Below are 23,794 nucleotides of genomic sequence, written 5' to 3'. Positions count from 1 at the left end.
TCAAGTAATTTTTGCATGCTATAACTTCTTGTCAACTTGTTTTTTTTTCTCTAAAATGCGTTTATGATTTGACCAAAAACCCTCAGTGTGTATGACTTGCAGTGCAGTCACATTTGAACTGCAAACATGTTCTCTACTCCTCCCCCTAAGCTCTCACTTCTATTCCCATGAGTGGATGCATGGGTAGTAACCCAATAAAGCTACTGGATGCAGTCCCAGGACACAAAGAGTGACTCGCGTTGATCTGACAGGCACTCTCTCCGCTCCGATTCCTGCACTCACGCAACCTGCTGCGTTTTTGTGAGGACTTCCAGTCAAGTAGCTGTGATGAAGGGAGACAAGTCCCTGTCAGTTCAGTGAAGTAAATCTGCAGGACTAATGAATGAAAATAACTCATTACATGCAACGGAGGCAGACGGAAACAGAACACATCGTTACTTTTGGTAAGTTGGTGCTAGTGATTATTGCTGTGTTAATGCATTCAATTTTTAGTAAATTTTACTAGATATTTTTATTAGTCATGCACTTCAGTAACAGAGGTGCAAAGTTTTGGATTCTTCCAGCATTTTGACTTAAATTAAACCCTGCCATTAATTAGCTGTTGTCTAGTTTGACTTGAGAGGATGATCATTTGCCCTCATACACAATGCTTAAGAATGTTCGCTTTGGCATTTTGTCAGTGAAAGTAAGTTACTTGCTTAAATCTCACATGAGGTTATAAATGTTTTGGCCAGAGGCAACAGCTCTGATAGAGTTCAGCAAATTCCTAGCAATGTGCACACACTAAGAATATACAAGTAAGCTAATCATTTTTCTCATTATTCTTTTGGCCAGCAGGTTCCTGTCCTGCTGTATCTCTCAGAACATAATGGTGGCTTTTAAAGGGATCTGGACCAAGGAATTCTGGAGGGCTGTTTCTGGAGAATACCTGGCCTCTGTCATCTTTGTCCTCCTCGGTTTGGGCTCCACTATTAACTGGGCTGCAGGGGAGGAGAAACCTCCCCCAGCTGACTTGGTCCTCATCTCCTTGTGCTTTGGTCTCAGCATAGCCACTATGGTGCAGTGTTTTGGCCACATAAGTGGCGGGCACATCAATCCCGCTGTCACAGCAGCCATGGTTGTGACCAGAAAGCTGAGCCTGGCAAAGGCTCTGTTCTATGTGGCAGCTCAATGCCTGGGAGCTATAACTGGAGCCGGGATTTTGTACCTAGTAACACCTGACACTGTTAGAGGATCCCTTGGTGTGACCAAGGTAGGGGTTCCAACTAAAATCTATATTATATGAATGGTTTTCAGTCATTAAATCAGTTGAAATGTTCTATTTTCAAGGTGAACACTAATGTTGCTTTGGGAAATGCCCTTCTTGTGGAGCTCCTCATCACCTTTGAGCTGGTCTTCACCATCTTTGCCACCTGTGATTCCAAGCGTACAGATCTGAGTGGATCTCCAAGCTTGGCCATTGGACTAGCAGTGGCTATAGGCCATTTATTTGGAGTGAGTACCTGTTCAAAATGTTGCTAAATAAAGCTATAAATGCAGCTTAAAGAGCTTAATTAAAAATCCAAATTAAAATCTTGCACAAAATCATTTTTTAATATAAAAAAGATGATTCCGGATAACATTGTTCTCAGGAATAAAAAAGTGCTAAACAAGAACGTCTCTGAAAGCAATCTTCTTTAGCTAAGAGAGAACAGGTGCATTAAGCATCTATTCCTCCATGTGTGATTCAGTATGCTTCTTACTGATTCACACCCACGTGTGAGAATCTGTACCAGAGGCTGCTATCGCATGGCAACCATTCTCTCGGGGCGTCCTAAACCCTGCAGACCAAATGCTCAGAGAAAAAGAAGTCATCTCTCATACTACCCTGTAAGCCTGGTCTGTTTCACACAGGTGGAGAGCGTACATTTATGCTATAGCGTTTATGAATTATCAGTAGATAAAAGTGAGTCAAAAAGAAGCACTGATTCTTATATATTGGTGATTGAAACAATGCTATTGTTTTCTGTAGATTCCTTATACCGGAGCCAGCATGAACCCCGCTCGCTCTTTTGGGCCAGCCGTGGTCACACTTAACTTTGAGAACCATTGGGTGAGAAAAACTTAATAAAGTTTTCTTTTTTTTTTCTGTCTGTCATGGCTGTAGGTGTCATGTGTTTTGACTTGTCCAAAAGAAGAGCCCGTTACATCATAGGTTGTGTTATAATTTTTTCTACGCATAATGTCGTTTAAAAGTGCCTTTGAGCAAAAATGTTGACCTGCCACATTCCCAAAAACTCACCAGAATTTGCATGCACCTAGTACCCGGTGAAAATGATTTTTGACATTGTGAATATCCAACATGGTAAGAGGACCTACGGTTCGGAGGCTGTCTTGTGCCAAAGTGTCACGATTTTTACAATTTTGCACAATATTTTGTTGACCTTTGACCCCGGGAAGAGGCGGCAATTTTGAATTTTGAAGAAACAAAAACACCTTTAGGTCCACCTCCAAATTTAAACTCCCCCTTAAGGGATTGGCATCTATTGCCTCCTAACTCCCTGAGCATCACTGGGATTGTTGAAGTTAATTGATCTTGAACCACGTAAGCGTTGCAAACTCCTCCAAGTGGCGTTTCCCTTTTGCTTTCATATTTTTATTGAAATATTGTGAAATTTTAAAACTTGAATGCCTAGCTCAAGCTAAACAAAACAATATCACATGCGATATGACTATATTAGGCATGTGGGCGTGGTTTACAAAAAACCTCTGTTGCCAAGAAAATTCAAATATGTACTTTTGCTAATTCTTCTAAGAATTACGTAGACCTGGTCATCACCCTTAAGTGACCAAAATAAAAAATAAAAAACCCTCAAAAAATCCGCCATTTTGAAAAAGAGTTTTTTCATGAATTTGTAATGAGCAGCTCTGACCAGGCTGTTAGAGGCAGAAGAGAAAAGTGAAGGGCCTGAAGCAGTTGCTCAGCCAGTAAGGGCAGGTAAAAGGGGGTGACGAGGGCGGCTAGCACCTGAAGGCCATACAAGGCCTACATTTATTAAGGCTTAAATTTATTTTTATGTTTACCTGGGATGCCACAATTCTCAGTTGAAAACCAAACAGTATGTTATACCTTTTAAACAAAATTGTGAGGAAAGTCATTCGTTGGATCCCTGATGTTTGCAATGATCCATTAACCAAAGCCTCTCCTTTGTTTTGTAGGTGTATTGGCTAGGTCCCATTCTTGGAGGGCTGCTGGCTGCAGGTTTTTATGAGTACCTGTACTGCCCCGACCCTGAGATAAAGAAGAGAATGCAGCAAATCTTCAAGAAGACCCCATCAGGGACTTACAAAGAAGTGGAAACTGAAGACCTTGGAGTCAAGTCTGTCTCCGGACACAACATCGATCTGGAAAAAGCGGAGAAAAAAGAGCTGTTCCATGACTCAACGGGAGAAGTGCTGTCTTCGGTATGACTATCACATGCACTGGAGATGGAGACCAACTTGTAGTGAAAAGAGACAACCTTTGGAGCAGAGCATGTTTGTTATTTTTTATTTTTTTGTCTGTGTCAAATCTGTACAACATTTAATCCAGACAAAATCTCCTCATGGCTCTCTGAGAACAAGTCTGTGCATTATTCTATATCATGTAGGACGGCAGACTGGTATTAAGAAATATGTGTGGGGTCAACCAATTACATGGGGTCATCACTCTGAATTGGAGACGTGAAGAAGAAGAGAACGTAGCCTTGTTAATTTGGGATTAGTGTCACATTTAGTCTGCCTTCTGTGCATGTGTTAGAAAGAAAAATTGTCCATGTGATCATTAAGCACAGTATACATCCCAAGAAATGTAAGACAGCTCTGACAAGCTGTGATAACACAGTTGTATGGCAGCATTCTCCATTTTCAGTGCATCAGCGAGGCCATTAATTTAATGCAAACTCTGCTGTTTATGCCTTTCATTGGGATCCAATCACTCCTTTATAGCTGTACAGTCTTTGCTTTATTCCACTTTAGCAATGTTAATTTAGAATTTTTAACACATTTTCACAGATATTTTGTAATGTTCTTTACACTTTCTTCAAGTATTTAATTTTTTTTTTTTTTCCATTAGGACTATGTCTTATTTCTTGTTTGGACAGATTAGAAATTAGATGCTAGTTTTCTTCTTTGTGTCTGCATGTTCTAAAATGCATCAACAGAAGAGCTTTAGATTTTCTCTGCAACATAAAATGCATCGTAAAAAATATTCTTTTTGTTGTTGTTTTGTTTTGACTGTGAAACAACAGGCAGATTTATACTGATGATGGGCTAGGTATTTTACATCTGGATTTATATTAATTATTTTCAAAAAAATAACTAATTCTGGATAGTAACATAGTGGAAAATTTTACTTTAGAAATAAAAGGTAATCTGTAAAAGAATGTTTACACTTTATGTCTTTCACAATACCTCTATATTGTTTTCTGTGAAAGATTCTACTGCAAGCTGTATGCTTAATGTTTTCAAGGCTTGAGTGCTATAATTTAGACGCTAAATCAACATTGTGTTTATACCCACACAGACTATATTCTGTCTGACACACCACCTTTTGTGCGCTCTCACATGTAGCAACTGCCTCGCCTGCTGGCCAAAGAGTGAATCTCCTGCATTAATAAAGAGATTTCCTTGTTTGGTTTCATCCAGACGAGGGCAGCCGTGAGCCTCAGATGTGAAGATTTAGGCCTGGGTGGACAAATGTCAGTTTTTTTTTTTTCATAAGCCTTGGTGTGGTAATTCAATTTGAAATTTAACCAGGTCATTAATTCAGTGTGGCATTGCCTCAATTTGCTATTAAATAAAGAGTTGTAAATACATTTTTGTGTTTTTTTATACTTATTTCTTGAAAAAGTGTTTTTTAATTAAAACAAATATTCATGGTAGTGATGCATGAGAGATTTTTGTCTTTAAAGATTTGATCTGGATTACAGGCTCAGACAGATTAAATGACCTGTCACCTGAAGATCATGAATAGATTTCATCATAGGAAGATGTCTGTCCTTCATTGTTTCCTCAGTCTTGTTTAAACCATAAGACCTTGTATTCTGCTAATCAGATGCGAGTCCTCTGACAAACTTCCTAAATGTTGCTGCAGACATCCTGATTATGGGAAACAAATAGGAGCTGGCAGGATAATAAGCACAGATTTCTCAGCTGTCTGTTTGTCACTGTCTTGGATGACATTTTAGCAAGGTGTTACAGAGAAAACACATTATAATCATTGATGTCGCCTTGCTTACGTTCAATGAGAAAACTAATCGCGGCTTTATGATAGTTTCAAAGATTTATTTGCACTTCGAAGTTTGTTTGTCTGGAAAAGAGCAGACCTGCGAGTTGAATTCTCAAATTCCTCATTTTCAGCAAACAGCAAAGAGGGCAAAAAGACACAGCATACACCTTAAATGTCATTAGCAATTAATATTTGGGGATTCATGAAGAAAAACAGCGTTAAACACTTGTTTAATAATTCATACTATAAACAAGAAAGTCTCCCACTTCCTTAATAATTTAGACGTAAGCTAATGTTGATTTATTCAGGAAGGTCTCTGCCACCAGCACCGCCTGGAGTGCCCAAATTTGAATTAAAGTAGGACAGTAGCAGGCAAGTCTGTAATAACATTTGTATAATTTTATTATTGCTCTGGGCTCAGTTCATTTCCTCCTCCAGTAGCTGCGTGAAATTGTTTGATTCTGGAAACCGCCTTGAGTCTGCGGCTCTGGGGTTGGAGGGCGGTACAGGAACAGGAAGGCATGCGACACTCTCCATCTGATGCTGTCATCCACATAAACACTCATGCACACATCTCCACATGCACACAGAGAGAGATAAATAACTTTGTTATTCTGGGTTTTGTAATACTGTTACACTGGCTCACTTAATAACTCAAGCTGTCTTGAGAATATGATTGATATTCTCACTCACCTTGTCACTTATGATGAATATTTTTGCAGCATTTTTGTGAGATAGCAAGGAAGGGAAATAACTCATTCATTATGTTATCAAATTATGAAAAGATGAGATTATGTTTTTTGTCCTTTTCCAGCAGAGAAATGAAAGTTGAGATTTTTTTTTGCAGAATTTCACTCAAGCCTCCTTTGCAAGCTTGTTCATAAGGATCCGTCCTCCTGATGTTCCAACTCTTCCACAACTTTACAAACAAATCTTTCTTTCACTTCAGCTCACAAAGAGAAATTAAACACTGCAATATTTCTGGGGTTCACCAAGCTATCAAGTCTCATCATTTCCCGTTTGGGGGGTACCATATTGTGATTTTGTTTACCAGTGATAGGACTATCATTTCCAAATTGGTAATTTACCAAACTCTGATTACTCTGACACAAACAATCAAGTTTGGGAGGTATTAGCTCATGTAACACACACCTGAGACCCCGGTGGCTTTGACACGGGGAGGGCGGGTGGAGACGTTCTGATTGGTTTCCTCCAGGCTCTGCTTCCAACTTCCCACCCGCACACATTCCCTCACTCCTCCTCTTCCTCCCCCTCCAATTCCTTTATGCAGAGCAGCCCAAACTGCAGTTTGATGAAACACATTTGTTTGACTTAACTCTTGCCTCGCCATCATGGCTAAATCTCAAAGGCCTGTCGGTGTAATGTGGCCCATCAGCAATTGGGTTAATGAGAGGATATATGTACAAGTGTGGGACTTGACCTGAGGAGCTGTTTTCCATTTGGGTTTGGTCTGCTCATGTTATTAGGGAAACCTTTATTATTGTTGCCCTCTAGTGGGAACTATATAATAGGATTACATTTTATTAGAGCCTCCCAGCATTACCCAAGCAGCCCCCTCCTTTCTTCTCTGTTCCCCCCCACAGTAGTGTCACCGACTCCTCTGTCCAGTGTGGGTGGGATGGTTGCGTTTGGGCCTCATAGAGATGCCAACAAGTGGAGAACAACAAGACCAAACAGGGAACTTCACAACACTTCAAATGTAACATTTTTGGTCAAGTATTTCAAAAGTACATTTATTTTCCTCCTGAGTCTAGTCTCAACTGAGTTTAGTCTGCTCCAGAAAGACACTGACACATAAACCATGAGCTTGTTTTTTACTATTAACTGAATAAAGGAGCTCTTCTCTCGAAGAATTACTGTCTTCTCCTCGGAGGCCATGATGGCATGACTTGGACAACACGACAGCAGCAGAGACATTCTCCAGAGCTACATTTCATTGTGCCAAAGATAATATTTGATGAACGGTTCTGGCCTAAAACTGTGCAACCCTGCAGGGCAAACTGAGTCAGGATCTGGAACGGCTTCAGCACTTTGCCTTATCCATCCCACTCTCTTACATAACCAAAGGCCATCAGAGCAGCGAGCATAGGAGCAGTTATTACCGTGGTCTGAGGCTACAGCAACATCTCCATGTCGACAGTAACTTGCAAAGAGCAGCTGTCCCAATGTACAGTGATTATTTGCATCATTTAGTTACATTATGTGACACAAGAATGAACAATTTGAAGGTGCTTCTTGCCAAACTTAGTTTTGTAGAATTTGGTTTCACATGTTCAGGTTCATTGAAAGTCTATTATAGGTGTTAACAAAGAACTATATATTTTTTTATTTTACATAGTGCATTTCTGGAAAATGTTAAACGCCCTTGTGTCTGAAACTTTCTTGAAACTAGATTTTCTTTTCAGATAGATCTGCGTGAAGTTTGAGGCTGACCTGCCCTTTTCTTGCAGCAATGTGACCAAACGAAAGGAGAGTTTCATAAATACATGATTTGATGTTCTTAAGTCAACCAAAAAAAAAAAAAAGGAATGAGGAGTGTCTGGTAAGGGAAAAATCCTTTCAGAAAGGATATTAATTGATGTGGAAAACTTCTTGACCACACTCCCTTTAAATAATAATCATAACTATGCTTTTTATTTACTGAACTCTATTACATTTCTGCATGAGGTAAACAAACAATGAGCAATTTGACTGTTAGTGGCAGGTGCTTGATAATTGTGAAGTCTACTGCAGCAAAGTCGCAAGTGAAGAAGAGTCACTGAGTCCACTGAGCAACTGAGTGAGGTCGGCATAAATCGTGAGCTGACATAAATCAATATAAGCTACTAACACACACCACCTTTTTGACTGGAAAACCCTTAAACACTGCACATCCAAAAACAAAAACAAAAAAGGATGAAAATGTATCATTTTAAGATAGAAAATGTATTTTACAAAAGGAGGAATTGTTGGGTTTCCTTTCAAAATAAGACAAAAGTATGGAGCCCTGGACATGGTGTCAAAAAAGAAAAAATAGTAAATTGCTCCCTTAAATTAATAATTTGTGACCATAAATTAGAATTTTACTTGCATTTTGTGGCTTCAAAATAGTATTTCGTGACCACAAATGAGTATTATGTGGCCTACAATTAGTATTTTAGAATTTTCAATTCCTACTACTAATTTGTGTCCATGAAATTTAAATTTGTGCGCACAAAATGCTATTAAAATTCTAAGGGTGTATTCAGACTGGACACATTTGGTTCCTTTAAACTGAATTAAGAGTAAAGTGAAGCAAAGTTCGTTTCACCGACAATCCGCAACAATCTTTACAGTTTGAATACACCCAAGTAGACGGAGGTTTGGGACCAGGAGACAGAGCCATCTTTCGAGGTGGTCTTGGTTTGCTTCCAATTGGACTGAGCTTTGGTTAGCTCTAAGGTTTTCTCAGTCTGAACAAGCTCTGTGCTCAGAGCAGAATAACTGGACCAAATGGCCACTGTAGCCGGGCATTCCAGGATATAAACAGAGAAGGAGGATCCCAATGAGGATTTCACAGACCAGGACTTCCATATTTTTTTTCGTTGCTTTGCCCCGCCCTCGTAGTTCCTGGCCAATGAGTCGTTTTGTTTACAACCTTTGGTTTAGAAACAGAATAGTCTGAATACAGACCAAGGGCAAGGTTTAGGACTTGATCCAAACCAAATTAAGAGAACTCAACTTGGACCAATGGACTTCTGAATACATGCTCATTTGTGGCCAAGAAATAATTTATGCACACAAAATGCTAACAAAATTCTTATTTGTGCTCACAAAAAGCTAATTTGTTCCCACATAATGCTAATAAAATGATCATTTGTAGCACCAAAGTACTAAATTGTGGCCACGTTATGCTAATTTTTTGCCACAGATTAACATTTGTGGGGACTTTTTTTATGTAATATCCAGGGCTCCATACAAAAGAAGAGCATTATTTCTGAAAAACAATGTGACATAAAACAACGTTTTTCTTATTTCTCCTTTCTTTTCCGTAGTTTTCCTGAATTTCTCACTTAATTTTCTGCTTTGACAGCGGTATTTACAGCGGCTATGGTGCAATTCACGTGACTCTATCTGTATAGGCAGGGCAAGCTCACATCTGTAACTAATCTGGATAATTTGCCCTCAAAAAAAAAAAGAAAAAACACTTTCAGCCAACCACAGCATTGCCTGTTGTAGTCATTGTAAATTTGGTCTAATCCAAGTTAAACTCTGCACATTCACATTGTGGAGCAACAGCCTTTGGGGAGCCAACAGCAGACTTTAGTAAGCCTCTCTTGTCAGTTTAAGCATCTGACGCATATTTTAAATGCTTTAGTGAGAGGACTACATTTGGGTTCCATTTCTGCCCAAAATGGAAAACGGATGGGGTTTTAAAGCTGGGAGCTCTCCATCCCCCCCATAGTTTTTAGACTACAGGCATACAGAAATGTGTGTGTCCTTCCTTTGCTGAACCTTGGTGTAAAATGCAGCAGAAAGGAAACTCTGGGGCGAATAACTTTGTTACACTGTAATCCTCTCTTTGTTTTCTTGTGGGACACGATGGTTAAAAAGTGCATCCTTTAATGCCGGATCCAAAAGGATAACTGACCCGGTCTTCAAAAGCCATCTTGTTTATCACCAGATATGCACATTGCTTTGATGAAGAGACAGATTTTGTGTGATGGCATGCATCACTCAGCGGTCTCCTGCTGAAACATTCCTGCTTAAAAAAAACACTTATTTATTTACACAGAATCTGTTGGTGAATGTTTGTTTCACATGAATGTTTTTCATCTCTTTCACATGCACCTCTGCCTTTCATGTCGGGTAAAATTACATTATTGCTTACAACTTGATCCTCTCAACAGTAGGGGGCGGGAGAGCATTTTCAGCCTATCCCTACCGTTTCTTTGGCAGGGGTTCACTGACTGTTAAGAATGTAAAGTAATATAACCGTCAGTTTTGCAGTGAGTGGAAAATTCTGGTGTAAAGTTTGGCTAAGCAAACTCTACAGCAAGTGCTGAAAAGAAACAAGAACTTTTAAGATTAGATTTGGTACTATGCGCGTCCCCAAGTAACACTAAAAGCCTCAGAAGTGCCTCAATCTTTCTAAAATCATGCATGGTTGAACATTTGAAATGAGCTCGCACATCACCCTCAGGCACTGATTCAGACTTGATTGAGGCAAGGCAAGCTGCAAGTGCTTATTTATACAACTACGTCACTTTGTAGGTTGTCCAGAGGGAGAAAAGAGGCTGAAAAGACTGCAAAGAAACAGGGCAAATGTCGCTATATACATTTGTTTAATAACTTTCATCAACAAGTTGTCCGTTGCGCACGTTGTGTGCGGCAAAATGAGCAGACTAGACAGGTTTGATGTCTGAGAGGACAAGTAAAAAAAAGGGGGGGGGGGGTCAAAAGACTCCACCAACAATCTATATAATTATCATCATCTGCCGCCTTTCCTCCCTTGCAAAGAAACACTCCATCCATTTGTAGAAATCGCCTGGGGTAACGTTACATCAAAACTAATCATAACGATTAAAATCTGCTTCTCTGCAAGGAGGCAAGAGGCAAGTGAGGGGGGAAATAAGAAAAATATATTTCTTTGATTTTATACAAAAAAATACATGAACTCTAAATCTGAAGCTCTGCCACTAAGATCTCCTCTTTCGTTCGCAGTTGTTTGCTGCAGATTGGTTTAGACTCGGGCAGAGACATGAGCTAATTGTATCCTGATCTTTGCCTTGAGGGGTTTCGGAGCCCTGGAGCAAGTATTCTCTGTATTTTGTTCTGTCTACCTTAGCCAAGCTATTGCATTTCTCTCTGGTTTGGGAGCAGAAGCAGATCGTGGGCCAAATCGGAGGCAAAAGGTGGACAAAAAACACTTTAGGACGCTCCATGTTTCAGGTAAGAAAAGATTTATTCGGTTTGGCTCTCGTTTCCGAGGTTGGATGGACTGGGACATCAAGGCGCAGCAGCTTTTACGCATGTGCCAAGCGGTTCGAGCGGCTCAGTTCTTTAAAAATATTAACCATTTCCTGACTATTGTAACGGGGTTACAGTACAAATGTACGCGCGGCACGGATGGAGTGGTCGGTGGTGTCTCTGCGTTACGAGACCAGCGGATTAGACTGCGATGTCTTCGAGCAGGCACTCCACATGCCCCGCGTGAATTCGCTCCTGGCGCGTAGAAGCTGCGAGAAACGCCACAGTCTCCGTTGCTTTTTTAACTTTGTTAGAACTTACTTAAACGTGCGTTAGTCGTTTCTGTTGGGTTTTATGTATGTATTTATTTTAACTCTCGTGAACAATTTCCATTTCCTGGCTGGCCCGGATCATCTACTGAAAGACGCCATTGATTGTGGAGTCATTTCGCCGCGGGCGTATTTCTTCGTCTGTATGACAGGATACGCACGTCAATGCAGAATTTGTGAATCATCCTTAAATGTAAGCGACGTGTTTAACAGTTTTGTATTTATGTGAGGCTGGAATAGGAGTTAGTTCTCCGCGCTCTGCCTCTTGGACGCACGATGCGCAATCTAGTAGAAAGTCAGGATGGATGGACTTGTCTTATGCGCCTCAGAGTTACAACATGGACTCAACTGTGGAAGAATCCCACTCCAGTTCACATTTCAAACTTTCTGTTTTTGTCCTGTCGTTTAGTTTAGTTTTTTTTAATTTTTTTTTTTAGTCTCAAATTTTAAACTGTTATAAAATAATGGCAAAGTTTGGGTCATCTAGTGCAATCCTCCCCTCCGAGCAGAATAAAAAAAAGGTCAGCATGGATGTTGGTTTTTATGCTCTGATCACCTGATGGCGCTGTAACAAAAACCATCTCGTCTCGACTCGACGGTGTGAAAGCTGCCGCTCTTGTTCCCACGTCAAACCACTGATGAAGGACAACTTAAAAAGAAGGGAAGGAGGGGAGAGGGAGGGGGTGTTTTTCGCATACAGCCAGCACTTATAAACCCGGACCGCTCGAGGCCAAACGCTGTTATTATATTTCATATCGGGGTCCCACCACTCCCGCGCCTTGGGACAGTTTTGGTGTGTGCCAGTAAGCATTCAGCACTGTGTCCAACGGCCTGCAGCAGTTTCCAAGTGGATAAAAAAAAACTTCCAAGCGAATCGCACTTCCTTATCTGTGATGTCATGCTGATGCACAGCTGCAGAAGCCCCACAAGATTATTTTGAAACAGTCTCAACCAGAAAAAAAAAGTAAGGGACAGTCCTCTGCTTTTTTTTAGTCCTGGTGTAAATAGTTTTTTTTTAAAGTTGAACTTATGGTATCGCTAAGCCTTTTAAATGTGTCTATCATTTAAAATGCACTTTTTTTACATAAAATATAATTCAGATTCAACAGAAACTTTGGGACTTTTTAGGAGTGTTTTTTGTTTTTTGCCTTAGATATTCTGGCTTTGGAGAAACTTCAACTCAATTTCCCGACTCCTAAATGTCCGGTAAACCAGCCTTGAAAACCTCCTCAGGCCAGATTGTGGTGACACTAAACTACCTGTTATTTTGTAGCCTTTACAACAGGAGATGACTGAAGTTCGCCAAAGTCTGTGGCTGCCTGCGTGGGGACATTTGAAACAAATAGCCACAGGCAATAGAGCAGAGACAGCCCATCCAGATTATGTAAATACCAGTCTGCTTGCCTGAAAACTGAATGTTAATGCACTGATCTAAAATGCTAATTCCATGTTGTAGGATGTATTGAAAGCACCAAAGAGCTGAATTGTGGGAGAGACAACTGAAAAGTTACTGTGCAACTTTTAGTTGCTTCCATAGACTGATTCATTATTTTTTTCAGGATTGTGGTCTTGCATTTCTAGATTTTTTTCATTGAAATTTTAAATTTGTGATCTTTGTTTAAAAAAACATGGGGGGGGGGGGGGGGGGGGAGAAGGATGTAAGGAGTGACTTCAACAGCCTTAATATCTGGTTTAGATTTGTGTTCTTCAGTGAAAGGAAAATGCCACACGAGGCATTTGTGGCCCCGAAGTGCAAATCAGACCAACATATATCACTTGACGCAAAAACATATTAAAGATGCCGCCATTTAAAAAAAACAAAACAAACACAAATTGTTTAAAACAATACTAAAGAAGAGACAAGAAATGGTATAGGTACCATGAGACATCGCTGATTGGATAATGACGTTTGTCCATATTTTAACTGAAAGTTATTGGCATGAAGCAATACTGGATTTGCTCTGTACTAATCGTAAAACTTTTATAAATATTGATATTCAAGACCCATTCGCACTTTAATACCTTTTTGGAAGACCTAAAGTTCAGCCATGCACACACACATTCACAGAGTGGCACCAACCTGTAAGCAGCTGGAGCAACATGGGGTTCAGTGTCTTGCCCAAGGACCCCTCTATACATGGGCGGAACCGAACATGCGATCTTCCGATCAGACATAAACTGCTCTCTGCATCAAGTTTACCCCCATTTCATTTATATTTTGTTTCTTGTGTCTCGAGAGGACCTGGGTGCAGAAAATTCTCAAAAAAAAAAACTTTTTTACTGGAAACCCTAACAGTCACAGCTTTTCCTGTTTTAAGCTTTAATACAAGTTTCCTGTACCATTCTTTTAGGTTAAGGTCACAGTTGGGGTTACGATTAGGGTCAATTGTATAATTTCCACTTCCGGCCGATGATGTCAGACTCCATCTTGTCTGCAGCCATGTCCCTCTCTTGAGTTTTGTTTCTAAAACTTGTCTAATTTCAGAAATGAAATTTTTGTTTTGTTACCATTTTTTTTTCCTTTTTTAACTGTCATTGTGATCTTTAATATATGTTTTTGGGCTAAGTGATTTGCACTTCGGGGCCACCGCACATGAACAAGGAGATCAGGTGATAATTTAGCAGGAATAGACCAGACAGACTGGCTCCTGCTGGCGTTTCAGCGAGGGTTTGCACATACACATGCAGCTGAAGTTCTGACTTCTCCAAATGTTAGCACTTATAGGATGTGGACACCAGCGTAAGAAAATGTTTTCCTACTTCTACCAGCTCTGAATGATGTTGTGATGGAAGAGATCATTCCCTCAACACCCACATGACGCCCACCTAACCACCTGTCCTTTCTCACTTCCTCTTCTTTCTCTCTTGCAATTTTCCATAATGCCTGACAGATTTTACACCCAATCCACCTTTGCGATGACAAGGCTTTGAGGAAATCCAATTCCACCAAGCTGTTTTCAGAACTTTCTCTCCACAGGCACACACTTCCGCACACACACACACACTACCATCTCTACAAATTAGTCAGGGAACAAATTACCTGCATTCTGAGTGTGATCCCACGCACTTTGCCGGCTGCCTTACACAGGTCCCCTTTTGAAGAGCAGCCATGTGATTTCTCTCTCTTATGCCCTGCAGGCCCCTTTGCCTTCTGCGAGGGATTCTGGAGTTGAATTTTAAAACTATGTATGGCTGCTGCCTGTGCTTATCAGCGCGTGCACAAGTGGCATGCAAATCAAACCAGGATCACACACTGCATTGGAGGCCTACACTCAAAGGCAAGCTTAATTGCTAATTGGGTGTCTAGGTGTGAAACCAACACTGCCAATGAGAAGCAGAAATGTGGATGTTTTAAGGCCAGTGGTTGAACTAATTAATTTTAATCTGAATGTTATTAAAATTTGTGGATTCCCTGCATTTTCTTCTGAAAAATTATCCCGGAAGAGCACAGCGAAAGTAGTCTTAAGTGCAGTTGGACGTGTTGTGGTCTGTTTTTATACCCTCATGCATATACACAAGTCGCCGGAGGTGCTGCTTTTGTGTAATTCTACACAACTACTTTGAAAAAAATAAAATATTTTTAAACTTACTTCTTCTAGAAACCCACAAAAGTTACTGAAAGTGATCTATGTCTTGAGGTATACCTTTTTGTACTAAAAGACTAATTTTGGCCTAACCTGGGCAAAATGTGACACGTGGTGGTGACTGTTGTGTTCACCTGCTATGTCCGGAAATCAACAGCTGGGCCTAACCTAGTCTCACTGTCATGTACCAGCTTTGACCAATGGGGTCTGACATGGGTTGTGGCAAGTGTCAGAAGGGCTCGGTTTTGCCCAGAGGCTCAGAAAACTGCCAAAATTAGGACAAAGAAAATGTGGATATGGGTCACAAATTTGACAAAGATTATTTTGATGTCTGAAACACGTTTTTTTTAAGCATACACTTTATTTTTAAATCCCTTTCAACTGCAAAGCAGATTTCAAATTGTACTGGGGCAAAGGATATTGTAATTTCTGAGGAAGGTTGTGCTCCTGAAAGCATCAGGTGAGTAGGTTGGGAGTGAAATGGTGCGTTCATGTCCATGTAGTTGAGCATGTCAAACACAGTGATATCATTGTTTGAGCTTTGGGGTCTGTTTGTTTTTTAGAAATCTTGACTGAGAGTAGGGCTGAATTAAAAAAAAAAACGCTGCTGAACAATGGGAGCAGAAATTAGAGGAGGGGGTGACCGCGCCGTTCCAAGGGGCCAAAGGGCCAGCTGCGCAGGGTCCAGATGTGCGTCCGACTCCCACCATCTCATACTATACTGTAGGACAGGATCCGTTTTATTCCGAAAATGCGGCACACATACCTGCCACTGAAGCAGCGACAGCCCAGAAGAGCCGCAGGCGCTACAATGCTAATGTTGTCGGGGGCTTTGACTTCTCCCCGCCACTGCAAAGGAACTGCTCCGTGTGACAGCCACGGCGCCGGCGCTCTTCCTCCCGGTGCTCGCTCGCTGCTCCTCGCGCCTATTCGCGTCTATTTATCTCTCACGAAACAACCCCAGACCTCGTCCGATCTCTTATCAGCGTCTGAGCCGCGATGGAGGAAACGGATATCATGGACTTAACGCATCAGAAAGCGAAGAAGCGCCCGCGTCCGGTCAGTTCTGTGGACGAGTCCGTGCACGCGTCCCTCAAACGGCTGCCGATGCGGGCAGCGGAGTGCAGGGAGCCCGCGCTGATGTTTGCGGTCAGAGGAGAGCCTCTCCCCGCAGCATCCCTGAAGCAGAACGACCACTCGGTGAATTCCTCTCCTACCGCAGTCATGCCGGCTCAGGTAAGGAGCGCAAAGAACTTCCAAAGAAAGAAACATTATCCGCCTGCGTCATTTAACCCAAATGCGCACAGCCTTCTACAGCTTTTATTTTATTGTTAAACTCAATCATTTGTGTCGAATATGTGGTCGAAGCTCGTAGCTCTGTCAGGGGTTAGTTCTCTCCACGATCCCAGTCATGTAGGGGGCTAAAACTTTTGGGAATGCAGTAGTTTTCTTCCGAAAATTGTCTCCTAATGGTGTTTGTAGGTTAACATGATGTAGCTTACCCCCCCAAAAAAAATCCTATTAAGGTATTCAAATCAAGAGTCATTATTGCTCGTCTCCAAGAGAGATTGATGCCCCAAATTAATTTGGTTTCGGAGATCATGGCCCACAGGAGTAGATGCTTATGGATTGTGGCAACATCCAGGTCAAGGTCAGGCTGCTCCATCCTGCAGGAAATATAGTTTTTACTCTGGGCTTTCTTGGCAGATATAAATTTTTACATTTTCATTTGTTTTCTTTTGTTTTCATCTTTTTTTTTTAATTCACGGAAGAAGCAGCACAGTATCTTTCCTGTCTGTGAACCATACCTTTATGTCTTTAGGATAACCGCTCCAGCATGTCCAGGCCCATGATCACACGGTCACCAGTGTCCCCCTTGAGTAACCAGGGCATCCCTGCACCTGCACAGCTCACCAAGTCCAACGCCCCCGTGCACATTGATGTAGGCGGGCACATGTACACCAGCAGTCTGGCCACCTTGACAAAATTTCCAGAGTCGAGGTAAGTCCGTCTTTTCATTTTGTGGCTGAAGCGCTTGGCTGATGAGGATTTTCTCATAGTTTAATGTCAACCTCTTTAACATTTAATGTCATCAAGCAACAGTCAAATGTCACAACTCTTCACATCACATGTGATTAAGAAATTTTGATGTACTTTTTAGATAGTGTTGTCAGGTTGGTTTCTAATCATTCAGGTGTGTCACAAGACAATTCCCCATGAAATAAAAAGATCAGTTATTTTTAGGGGCCAAACTGTTTGTAGGAGCTGCAACCGCAGAATGCAGAGCGCGCAGACAAAAGCAACTTGGTTATTCTGACAGATGTCACAGCAGCAGTAAAGTGCCGAAGGGCATGGAGCCATCTGGAGGCTGGGAGGCTGCACTGTCGCTCCCAGCTCAGGCCTGGGGGTGATGGCAGCCTGCCTCAGGCAACGTGCACCAGCTGCCTTGACCTCTCCAGACCAACACTGCGTCTCATTCCTTTGTTTCTTTCTTTGAATCTGGAAGAATAAAAAGGAAAGTAATTTTAAGCGACTAGAAATTCTGTGAAATAGTTTCTTTTTTCTTTTAAGATTTTCAGAAGAAGGATGGTCGTTGAAAAATGTAATCAGTCTAATGTTTAGAGGTGCAAAGATTACAGCAGCAGAAGGGTCTTCTGCTTCTGTCAGGAGCTGCAAACATGCCCAATTAAAATAGGCTGCTGAATAATATTGTCTGTTTTTATGTTTTCAATTACAATGTCAGACTTTGATGTAAAACAATAAAAAAAGCATAGATCCATCATAAACTTCTGCCATTTGCAGAGTAGATAAAACTTAACATTTAAGGATTATTTATCCTCCAATACCTCTCCCCCCATGCTTGACCTGCCACCCCTGCTCTCTCTGTCTAGAATCGGGCGTCTCTTTGATGGCACAGAACCAATAGTCCTGGACAGCCTGAAGCAGCACTACTTCATTGACAGGGATGGACACATGTTCCGTTACATCCTCAACTTCCTCAGGACGTCCAAGCTCCTCATTCCAGAGGACTTCAAAGTGAGTAGGAGAATCCCCAGAAACTGTGAAGTCTCCTCAGCAGTCAGCAGTCCTGTAACTCGTCTCTCACAATGAATGCTGAGGCCGTGGAATGCCTTTGGTCACTAGATGTCCTCAAGTTACCCAAAGCAGTTACCATGTCTGTGCACTATAAACTAATAACACGATACCAGGGTGTGCAATTACGGTTCCTACCTGCCATTGTTTCCCAGATGCTAAATTTAGATATATGACATTACTAAAAACATATATTTTTGATGCATCTATGCACAGTTTTTGGCCCCCATGTCTGTCCACGATGGTTTTTTACTGCATTAGCCATTCTCTATTATATTTTGTATGTGTCATTGAGTCAGTAATGACTTACCCTTGGAGAAAACAAACATCTGCATTATCTGATGGACTGTCCAGCACAACTCAATCAGTGGAAAGTATGCCAGTTAAAATAAGCGCAGGCTCAACTTGAAGCCATTTTTCACTTTGGTAGGTTTTGAGAGAAGTATAAGAAAATGGTAAAGTTGCTGGTCTGCAAATAAAAAAAAATGCTTTCAACTTAAATAAATCTCCTTTTCAATTTCACTTTTTTAGGTTTTACTAAATAGTGTTTTAATTCAAGCCTTTTTGTTTTAGGTTGGATAGTTTGACTTTTTAGCAGGGCGATATGAGGAAAACTTGCAATGTGCAATATTAATGATCAACGTTGTGATGACAATGTGACTTGGGATAGAAGAGCAAATAGCCAACCAAAAAACAACAAATACATAGTTTCCATTACAGCGCAACAGTTTTATTAAAACAAAAGTCAGCATCACTTAAATTATGCACCAAATGACCCTTGTCTACATAGGAGGTGGGTAACTAACATAAAAAGGCTTCTTTCGATTGATCCAATGTGTTAAGGGCTCTATGTGATTCGTTAAATACTTAAAGCTGCCAAGAGACTGTTTTAACATGTAAACATTTGACGTAACTATTTATTGCAATCATTAACGATAAGTGTGTGATTTATTGTGCAGGCCTACTTTTTAGTCCCAGTTGTATATTTTTTGAGGGGGCAACAGAAAGGTTAACATTTGACTTTTTAAATGTCACCTTTATATTCCAGTCACTTTGTCCACTGGTCTATGACAATTGATTACCCTGTCTTTCAGTTACCGGTAAATAAACTGGAGGAAGAAAAACTTTTTTCTAGAAAAAGGATGAATTAATAGTTACTAACACATTTGATATATTATACATCACTGAACATTTATTTCAAAGTGTTATTTGCGTTGTAAAACCATTTCTGAACCGTTTTCTCCAGGACTACAGCCTGTTGTACGAAGAGGCTCGATACTTCCAGCTGCAGCCCATGCTGGCTGAGCTGGAGCGCTGGCGTCAGGATCAGGAGCTGGGCCGGGTGTCCCGTCCTTGCGAGTGCTTGGTGGTGCGTGTTGCACCCGACCTGGGCGAGAGGATCACACTTAGCGGGGACAAGGCCCTCATTGAAGATGTTTTTCCAGAGATCGGAGATGTCATGTGTAACTCAGTGAATGCAGGCTGGAACCATGACTCCACACACGTCATCCGCTTCCCTCTGAATGGTTATTGCCATCTCAACTCAGTCCAGGTAATGGATGCACACGGCAGCTTTAATCTGAAAGTGTCCAGTTATGAACACAAGTATACAGTGTGTATTTTTACTCTCTTTTTATATGTTAAATGTATCCACAAAGTCGTTTGACAGGGTTGGTAATCTGTTCATCTTGCGTCTTTCATCTGCTGTTTTGTGATGGTCTTCAGAGATCTTGCGTCTGATTCCAGTCTTTTTATTTATTTATTTATTTTTTTTTTAAATGAACAAAAATCATCAGAAAAGCCCTGCAGGAGTAGAAGCTCTTTGATAAGTTCATCAAAGCAACACTTTAGCAAGGCATCAACGCACAAGTCGACCACACTTTTTACTTCTTCCCTGTGATCTGACTGCAATAGTAATTCAGACTCTGACATCAGAGTTGATGGATGGTCAGCCTCAGACGTTGGATTCTTTTTTTTTTTTTCATCCATGCGCGTAAACATTGTTTTATTCTCTTTTGTGGGCATTTATGATTGCAAAAATGTGTGCTAACATTTTTAGTTGTGGGTTTATGTTGCCCTGAATCCATTTTGGAAGATGACATGAATGTTAACTAAGGGGAAATTACCAGGTGGGTTATGAAAAAAGAAAAATTGTCCCATTTGCAAAATCACTTACATGCCTTTGAAACTATGTAATTGATTGTGCTTTTTCTCTCCTGTGTTGAGGATCCTGCAGATGACTCCTGCATTTATTGTCTGTCAGTCTTCTAAGTCTGAAGCGAAAACAGAGGTTCTCAGAGTCCTGAAAGATCAGAATTTTTAACAACTAGTTTAGCAGCCTATATATTGCAGTAGATCTTGTAAAGTTACGTTCACACTGCCTTCAGCAACTCATGTTCAAGCAACCACTTCCAATGAAAATTGGATGTAACACTTTGTGCATTTCGGGGTTCTGCATTCAAAGCTCTTGCATTCACTGAACGCAGGTTGGGTGATCTTTCACCAACCAGAGACTAGTATTTGGTAGTGACGTATGAATGGTGTCCCTATTAATTCATTAAATTGATCACGGAGGAGAAATTAATAATTGCGGTCTGTGCCCGGGTGAAATTATGACACCAAGTCTTTTATATGTCGGAATAGAGCTGTGAAAGAAAAAGCCTGGAGAAAGATTTGCGAGATTTGCACCACTTTGACATTTCTCACCAAGCCTTTACTAACTGTAGGTGAAGGACATGTGCTAGCCCCTCCCTGCTTGTCCAATGTGAATACAGTGGGCTACTCGCACTTTAAAGAACCCACGTATAGCGCGTTCTTAAAGTGCGTCACATGCCTGTGTGTCCGCACTAAGCTTCAGTCCTCAAAATAAGCTGCAAGGGCTGGTTTTGTCCCTAGCTCATGCACTGTTGATGAGAATTGAGTGAATGAAGTCTACATGAGCCACAAGGACCCCTACAAAATGTGAAAAAAACAGATACTGCCTCCCGAGGGGTCTTTGAATCGATGATTATTTAGAATAACATCAAACTTCTTTATGCTTATTCTTATCTATTGCTTCCTATCTTCATAAAATCCAAATGATCAACAGTAATTTGCACCTAAATGAAAATTAGCAAACATTTAAGGGAGTACCTTCAGCAAAATTTTCCTTGATGACTATCTAGAAATTGTGTTGTACCAATAAACACTCTCTGGCTCTTAAACCAGGCTCTGAGCAGCATGCATTTTGGCAATGACCCTACTTTGGTTAATATATTGATATTTTGCTAATTCAGTGATGTTAATAACCTCAGACAGCTATCAATAACTGATTAGGAGAGACCCTGTTTAGAAAGATTTCACAATGATTTGGATTGTGTTGCCATCTGAAGTCAAATTTCCACCTCCTTCCCAAAAACACACAAACAAAACCGGCCTCTGAAGTGTGTGAGTCGTGGAGAGCAAGCAAAGAGTGAGCATGCTCCCTGGCAGGTTGTCCTCAGGCAGAGCCCATAATCCTGTTTGGTTATTAAAGCACGCCGCCGGTGAATGCTGTATCTGCGGCTAATGGAGGCAGGACGGGGGGAGTTTGAGAGAAGGAAGGGGAGCATAGAGAGCTGCCAGCAGTTGGGGGACCTTTGTAGTTTTGGTGGAGGCTTGGACCCCGGGGGGAATCTGTGGAGAGGGGTGTTCGCAGAGCAGCCCATATTGAGCCAAGTGGCAGAAAGAAAAGCCTCACTGCTCCCTGGGGCCTCTTCGATGGAATGTGATCCTACAGCCCCCCCAGACACGTTAGTAGATGTCTGCAAGGCTGCAAGATCAGGAACAGCTAGACACGCACATGGAAAAACACACATGTACACCCAAAAAAACAACGAGAACAGAGCATTCACCTGCGTGAGAGCCTCTTGGTTTCGTGGAAGTCTTGTGAAAATCGTATCCAAAATCCCATCACACAGTAAGCATATGCTGCTGCAGCTTACATTCAAAGCTGTTTCCAGCTCCAGACATAGCACTCAAGCCACAGCATGTGTTGGAGGTGTTTGGTACAATCCCCAGTTTCCCAGTCTGGAGATGCTAAACAAAAGGTTATCCTTCAGAGTCATCATTTTAGTAAAACGGTGACAATCAATGCATGCAACAGAAGAAGAAAGTATGGTTTGTTGCAGTGGCTTCTGCTCCTCCTTTTATTTCCTACTCACAGGTTCTCCCTTCTGTCTCATCCTCAGGTTCTAGAGCGTCTCCAACAACGTGGCTTTGAGATCGCCGGCTCCTGCGGTGGAGGCGTGGACTCATCCCAATTCAGCGAGTACGTCCTGCGGAGGGAACTGAGGAGAACAAATCAGCGAGGCCCTAATTCAAACAGGATAAAGCAGGAGCAGCTGGACTAAAACCCTCCCGAGCTGTAGGAGGCACTAGACTCTTCTGTCGCGGTCAAACGTATGACGCTACAGACCTCTGTGGACTATTTTTCTTCATTTCCTTGTTGATGTTCTAGTTTTCTTAAACTTAAGAACCATCTAGGGAATAACAATAAAGTGCAAGAGGAGATTTTTGACATGAGAAGATACAAGACATTTGAGAAGTTTGAGATTGCAAGGACATTTGTGATTGTCTAGCCCCCATTAAACCAATTCCGAAGGATTTATAAGAGCTGGATACCCAAACAAAGTTTATTTTAAAACTTGGAGCCTACATTAGGTTGAATATAATTTCTAATTTACAAACATAAATTAAGTCTTTTATTGCTGATGTTGTACGTTGACTAGGTTGTTATTGGTGGATTGATTTGGTTGTCAAACCGACAAACTGGCCCAATTGGTTTTCAAGTATTTAATCTAAAATAAAATAGTGTTGCAATTGTCATAAAAATTTGATTTCAATGATGCATTTCAAAAAGAATTTCCAGTTAATATTGTTTATATTGTGATACAAATGAAGTGGTTTTGCATTAGTTGAGATTATTTTAATGTTTTGTGCCATGAAATAAAAAAAAGATAATAGTTTCATCAAAGTTTAAATTCCTGATTAAGGCAGTAAAAGATATTATTTTGTAATGTTTTACACCATTTGCCTCATTGGGGGGTATGAACCTCAACTTCATGTGCAACATTGGGACTTATTTAATTGGATCATAACCTTACCTTGAGTCTTGTACATTTTCATTGTATATGTGTTTGTGTTTTTTACATTTTTTAAAGCTAATTTGTTGCCTAAGACATGACTGAACAGATTAAAAGTTATTGTTCTACCCAACCACAAGATCGCTTTTTTTTTTCTCTGATGATCAAGTTGATATGACGTATATAAAGTATTTCTAAGATTACTGGCCTACGCTCCCTAGTTTTAAGAGGAATGTAGCAAAAAAAATGTGAAATAAATCTCGGCTAAAATTGTCATCTGCTCTTTTTACTGTGCTGCACAGACTTTCCATACATCTACAGGGTGTGAAAATGATGCGGGACTTTCCGGATTTCTCACATTTTTTTATCAGTTTGACCTTTGTGAAATCACATTTTTTCACGTCTTGGTATTTCTTAGCTCTTTTTAACCAGAGAAGTAAAGCAAACTATCAAGCGGTGTTCTACCTTGGAGGTTTATGTTGGTGCATC

At 40.9% G+C, this 23,794-nt stretch overlaps 2 protein-coding genes and 1 long non-coding RNA gene across 8 annotated transcripts; 2 read left to right on the top strand and 1 right to left on the bottom strand.

Annotated features, from left to right (window-relative positions):
• The first annotated feature begins 190 nt into the window (after window positions 1–190).
• aqp4 (aquaporin 4) lies at window positions 191–4,835 on the top strand. Of its 2 annotated transcripts, none has more exons than XM_004079363.4 (5): window positions 191–443; window positions 838–1,252; window positions 1,330–1,494; window positions 2,012–2,092; window positions 3,199–4,835. In XM_004079363.4, the coding sequence occupies exons 1-5, from the start codon at window positions 379–381 to the stop codon at window positions 3,448–3,450; spliced, it is 978 nt and encodes a 325-aa protein (XP_004079411.1). In that variant the 5' UTR covers window positions 191–378; the 3' UTR covers window positions 3,451–4,835. The 2 variants fall into 2 exon arrangements, with proteins under 2 accessions (XP_004079411.1, XP_011485193.1); XM_011486891.3 differs by having other exon boundaries at window positions 193–443; window positions 835–1,252.
• Window positions 4,073–14,673, bottom strand: LOC110016902. Its single transcript, XR_002292206.1, has 2 exons — window positions 14,567–14,673; window positions 4,073–5,822 (listed from the first exon to the last, which is right to left on the bottom strand). It is a non-coding gene; the product is annotated as an uncharacterized LOC110016902 (long non-coding RNA).
• On the top strand, window positions 9,533–23,441 carry kctd1 (potassium channel tetramerization domain containing 1). 5 transcript variants are annotated; one of them, XM_023965116.1, is made up of 6 exons: window positions 10,753–11,179; window positions 14,665–14,804; window positions 16,933–17,111; window positions 18,002–18,146; window positions 19,450–19,755; window positions 22,412–23,441. In XM_023965116.1, the coding sequence occupies exons 2-6, from the start codon at window positions 14,715–14,717 to the stop codon at window positions 22,571–22,573; spliced, it is 882 nt and encodes a 293-aa protein (XP_023820884.1). In that variant the 5' UTR covers window positions 10,753–11,179; window positions 14,665–14,714; the 3' UTR covers window positions 22,574–23,441. The 5 variants fall into 5 exon arrangements, with proteins under 5 accessions (XP_023820885.1, XP_023820884.1, XP_011485192.1 ...); XM_020711122.2 differs by lacking the exon at window positions 10,753–11,179 and adding an exon at window positions 11,252–12,910; XM_023965117.1 differs by lacking the exons at window positions 10,753–11,179; window positions 14,665–14,804 and adding an exon at window positions 9,533–9,553.
• The last annotated feature ends 353 nt before the right edge of the window (window positions 23,442–23,794 follow it).

Source organism: Oryzias latipes, chromosome 17 (assembly GCF_002234675.1).
Source record: "Oryzias latipes chromosome 17, ASM223467v1".
Taxonomy (NCBI): Eukaryota; Metazoa; Chordata; class Actinopteri; order Beloniformes; family Adrianichthyidae; genus Oryzias; species Oryzias latipes.
This window is presented reverse-complemented; position numbering and strand designations above follow the sequence as displayed.